At 42.8% G+C, this 5,669-nt stretch overlaps 1 protein-coding gene across 2 annotated transcripts in view; it reads left to right on the forward strand.

Annotated features, from left to right (window-relative positions):
• Positions 1 to 3,923, forward strand: part of LOC106511402 (uncharacterized) — a 6,281-nt gene extending 2,358 nt beyond the window's left edge. For both annotated transcript variants that reach the window (XM_014000164.1, XM_014000165.1), the window contains exons 2-3: positions 788 to 1,284; positions 3,100 to 3,923. In XM_014000164.1, coding sequence (XP_013855618.1) covers positions 788 to 1,284; positions 3,100 to 3,793 — 1,191 coding nt within the window. In that variant the 3' untranslated portion in view covers positions 3,794 to 3,923. The remainder of the gene's footprint in view (positions 1 to 787; positions 1,285 to 3,099) is intronic.
• Positions 3,924 to 5,669: the final 1,746 nt, after the last annotated feature.

Below are 5,669 nucleotides of genomic sequence, written 5' to 3' on the forward strand. Positions count from 1 at the left end.
CTCTGTTAAACAAGATGGGGCGAGGTTGTTACTGTAAACTTACCCTTAAACTGTAAAACTTTAGTTATACAGTTTAAGGGTAAGTTTACAGTAACAATCTCGCCCCATCTTGTTTAACAGAGCTTCTTCACCGTTACACTCCTCCTCGGTCACTTAGGTCTGCTGACCAGCTGCTCCTGGTCATTCCCAGTTCTAAACGGAAGCTCAGAGGAGATAGGGCTTTCTCTGTTAGTGCCCCTAAACTGTGGAACGCCTTGCCCTTGCATGTCCGACAGGCCCCTTCACTGTCCATTTTTAAGACTTGTTTAAAAACGTATTTTTTCTCACTGGCCTTCAACCCAAATGAGATTTGATTTTACTCAACTTTTACTGTATTGGTGCTGATTTTACTTATTTAACTGTGTGATTTTATTGTGTTTTTGTATTCAGTTTTTATTTTATGTGTTCAGCACTTTGTTTCAGCAGTGGCTGATGTTATAGCGCTTTATAAATAAAGTTTGATTGATTGATTGATTGATTGATAATCCATGAAAACTGTAGACACAATTACGGCATAATGTCATAAAGACCATAGCAATCAGTTCTAATTACAATCTCTATACACAATCATAAAACATGCTAAATGTCTGTTCATTAACCACTGATACAAGGATTATAATTAAGATATTTCAGTGCAGATACTGCTGGTTTTCCAATAGCACTTTCTTAACATTATCAGTAAAATCCTTCAGGTCAGTAGAAAGAACTTTCATTTGTTAAACTGGATTATTTCCACTTGGTGTTTCAGAAAATGAGCAGTTCTCTGGAACAAGTCGTGGCCCAGAAGAAAGAGGCCATCGAGGCGCTGATGGACATGTTTGAGAGGGGGGCCGAGGTGCTGGCGAGCGCCGTGGGTGAGCTCTTCCCCCTGTGTGAGGCGGCCGCCCCGGTTCTCCGGCTGGCCTTGGACAACGTGCAGAGCAAAGAGGTGTTCTACGTCAAGGAGCAGTTCCTGACGGTCAGGAACAAGCTGGACGTCCTCTCCGGTCAGCTGGAGGACATCGACTGCGAGATCAAGAAGGGACGGCTGGACTCGCACTACTTCTCCGTGGAAGAGAACATCAGGAACCAGTTCCGGAAGTACATGGACATCCTGGAGGCCAAGCCGCAGTTCAGGGAGGTGAAGACAAAGCTTTTCTTGGAGCACTTTGCCAAAACTGGAGGGGAGAAGAACCTGTGTGTGCTCTACGACGCTCTGATGGGAACGAACAGCTTCGGAGAAGCAGTTTTAGACGTGGTGGAAAGGTAATAACTCATCCTGGTGACAAGTGGCTCCTGATGAACTAGAAGTAAAAAGCTTCTGTCTTTCAAGCCCATTTTCATGCCCCCGCGCCAAGGTATTGACGCTTGACCAAGCGTCATTATGTTGACGTGGGGGGTACCCCTGCGCTTCCGTTTTGTAAGAGATTGGGCGGAGCAGGATGATATGTTTTTACAAGAGTAGAATTTCGCGAAACTAACCGTTCTAGACCCTAAATTTAACTTCTACTACCCTTATAGAGCCTAACCCTGACCACAGACCCTAAAGTTAACCACTAACCCTGATCCCTCATGTTAACCACAGACCCTAAAGTTAACCTTTAATCGTGATCCCTCATGTTAACCACAGACCCTAAAGTTAATCACTAACACTGATCGCTCATGTTAACCACAGACCCTAAAGTTAANACCTTTAATCGTGATACCTCATGTTAACCACAGACCCCAAAGTTAACGTCAACTAACCTTATAGAGCCTAACCCAGACCACAGACCCTAAAGTTAACCAATAACCCTGATCCCTCATGTTAACCACAGACCCTAAAGTTAAGGTCAACTACCCTTATAGAGCCTAACCCAGACCACAGACCCTAAAGTTAACCACTAACCCTGATCCCTCATGTTAACCACAGACCCTAAAGTTAAGGTCAACTACTCTTACAGAGCATAACCCTGACCACAGACCCTAAAGTTAACCACTAACCTTGATCCCTCATGTTANTAACCACAGACCCTAAAGTTAACCACTAACCCCTAACCTCATGTTAACCACAGACCCTAAAGTTAACGTCAACTACCCATATGGAGCCTAACCCTGACCACAGACCCTAAAATTAACCTTTAATCATGATCCCTCATGTTAACCACAGACCCTAAAGTTAACCACTAACCCTGATCGCTCATGTTAACCACANGACCACAGACCCTAAAGTTAACCACTAACCCTGATCCCTCATGTTAACCACAGACCCTAAAATTAACCTTTAATCGTGATACCTCATGTTAACCACAGACCCTAAAGTTAACCATTAATGGTGATCCCTCATGTTAACCACAGACCCTAAAGTTAACCATTAATGGTGATCCCTCATGTTAACCACAGACCCTAAAGTTAACCACTAACCCCTAACCTCATGTTAACCACAGACCCTAAAGTTAACGTCAACTACCCATATGGAGCCTAACCCTGACCACAGACCCTAAAATTAACCTTTAATCATGATCCCTCATGTTAACCACAGACCCTAAAGTTAACCACTAACCCTGATCGCTCATGTTAACCACAAACCCTAAAGTTAACTTCCGCTACCCTTATAGAGCCTAACCCTGAACACAGACCCTAAAGTTTACCTTTAATCGTGATACCTCATGTTAACCACAGACCCTAAAGTTAATCACTAACACTGATCGCTCATGTTAACCACAGACCCTAAAGTTAACGTCAACTACCCATATGGAGCCTAACCCTGACCACAGACCCTAAAATTAACCTTTAATCATGATCCCTCATGTTAACCACAGACCCTAAAGTTAACCACTAACCCTGATCGCTCATGTTAACCACAAACCCTAAAGTTAACTTCCGCTACCCTTATAGAGCCTAACCCTGAACACAGACCCTAAAGTTTACCTTTAATCCTGATTCCTCATGTTAACCTCATATTTCATGCAAACCCAGAAAAGCCACGGGTGGCAAGGACGCCCATGTTGTTGCCCATGTTGCCCATGTTGAATTTGTAACATATAGATGCTTGGGCGCGGTCAATATATTACAAATTCAACATGAGAATGTGTCCTTCAGGTACGTGGCGAGGAACCGCCGGCTCCTGGAGGATTTCTGTGTCCGGATGAAGGAGCTCTTCTGCCTGGGCCTGATCGCCTTGCTGGGACACTGCGCCCTGACCCTGCAGAGCCAGGAGGAAGAGCAGGACAAGATCCAAGAGTGGAGCAGCAAAATACAAGAAGTGGAGTCCAGGATGAAGACCACCATCGACTCCTGCGTCGCTGCGTTCCCAGAACAAGCCAAGCTAGACGTGCAGCACCTCCTGCAGGAGAAAGAGGAGGAGAGTCTGCAGGACACGAGCCAGCAGGTCCTCCAGCTCCTGGTGAAGAAATACGACTGGGTGTGCTGGTCGGTGCGCCTCATCAACCACTCGGGCAGCGCCTACAGGAACCTCCGAGCAGGGAAGCACTTCCATCACGTGGCCGGTCAGAACTGGTTCGAGGTGCTGCAGGTGAACAACATCAACCTGGTGGTGTCGTACAGCACCAAGCCCCAGCCGGTGCCTCGGGACCGCCTCCTGCAGCTGATGGAGGCGCAGGGGAGGCGGGGCAACGCTCCGGAGGTGGTGGAGGTGTTGGAGAAGCAGCTGTGCGGCTTCGTCGTGCACGCCGTCAGTCGTCACAAAGAGTCGGCGGCAGCCTGGAGTTTTCCGGAGGAGTGCCACTACTGGGAACGCCACAAGAACGTGGCGGTGTGTGTGCACTCTGAGTAAAGCTGCAGGGGGCGGGGCTTAAACAAGAAGGTCTCAGCTGCAGCTTAACTTAAGCTGAATCCCATTTCATCCACTTCCTGCAGTTTGTGTGTTTATATCAAATAAAGATGTTCCAGATTGTGATAATATATATAAGATTATAGCTATAATTCAGCTTCAACAACAGCATCTGTTTAATTTAAAGCAGGGGGGTCAAGTTTACTTTCACTGAGGGCCACAGGAGCGTTATGTTGGCCCTCAAAGGGCCAGTTAATAACTCCAATGTTTCACGTTTAACTTTGACTGAAAACGTCACGCTGCTACATCTGAGCACCGCTAACAAACCCTAACTGAGCTCTACCTGGTATTTCCTGTATAGAAACAGTGTTTTAACACATCCTCTTATAAACACTGAGCAGTGTATGTGTACAACTGAATAAAAAATAAAAATATACATAAATACAATTAAAAATAAAAGTAAGAGTTTTACTCACCGTTGAGTTGTTGTCAAGGTTATGAAAGTTTTGAATTTTTCATTATAGTTTAGTTTTGTTGTAACTTTTTTTCTTTTAATTCGGTTAGTTTTAGATGTTAGAGTGGAATTTCTAGTTTTTGTTAGTTATTATTGCCTTTTTAATGTTTTAGTTTAGTTTTCATTAGTTATTAGTTTTTTGTGCTGTTCCTGTGAGTTAACTAACCAGCAGCTACAGTACCTGGTCACCGGTGAAAGCAGTCTATTATAACGACACCCTAAGGACTTGGGCAATTGTTTTTCACAGAGCTACTGACAGAAGCAGTAATGCTCACAGGTAGCCATCTTGTGAAAGATTGATTTGTTTGTTTTTTTCCTTTGGGAAGTATTCCACCTATTTTATCAGCTGTTTCCACAACAAGACACTTGCTTTAATTTTCCTCACAGTCATATTTAAAGAAATCTCAAATCAGACTTTGTCCCAACTTTTGTTGCCATAACCTGGCCACAGCTTGGTTTAAAAAAAGTTTAAGTTCATTTTTGTAAAAATATAACAGCTCCAGTTAGTCTTTCTTTTTATCATTTTATTAGTTTTTATTTATTTCAGTTACCTGGAACGTTTTTTTAATTTAAGTTTTCATTATTTCGTTAGTTTTAGTTAACTATAATAACCCTGGCTGTTATAAGTCTTGAACTCTTCCACTTTCCAACAGGGAATTCCCACATAACCAACATGCATTATGGGAGATGTAGTTTGTAGTTGATGCTGGCTTTAAAGCAGCTTATTTTGAAACATAAATTCTGTTGAACAGCGCAGGGAGCTGAACAACTATAATTATCTTTCACCTTTAAATTTGTTTATTTATTGAATCATAAATTTAGCAGCCGGACACACTTTACCTGCAGGCTGCATTTGACCCGTGGGCCTTAAAGGAATTACACACAACTTTGTGGTGAACATTTTAACCACTCCACCTTGTGATGTTAATATAAGGACCAAGGTGAAATGGGATTCAGCCTTATACTGCAGGGAGTAAAAAAAAAATCAGGATTTAACTTGAACAAAGCCTAAAAATGGGGATCTGATGGATTAATTATTAGTTTTTAAGGCTTTCAGTGTGGAAGCACTGAATGTGAGAAAACTCAGGTCTGTTTAAAGCTTCACAGCAGCAACATTCAGAGTTTAAACAAGTTGGATTTTAAATGACTGAAGTGACTTTTTAACATCTTTATGGTTTTCACACCATCACACTGTAAGAGTTAGGATTAATGAAGATTTGTCTACAAAGTGTTTAACTGAGTCTGATGTCAGATTAATGATGGATCTGTCTGAACTAAGTGAGGCTGTAACAAATACTACTACTACTACTACTACTACTACTACTACTACTACTACTACTACTACTACTACTACTACTACTACTA

The sequence above is a fragment of the Austrofundulus limnaeus genome, unplaced genomic scaffold, assembly GCF_001266775.1.
Source record: "Austrofundulus limnaeus strain Quisiro unplaced genomic scaffold, Austrofundulus_limnaeus-1.0 Scaffold2755, whole genome shotgun sequence".
Classification (NCBI taxonomy): Eukaryota; Metazoa; Chordata; class Actinopteri; order Cyprinodontiformes; family Rivulidae; genus Austrofundulus; species Austrofundulus limnaeus.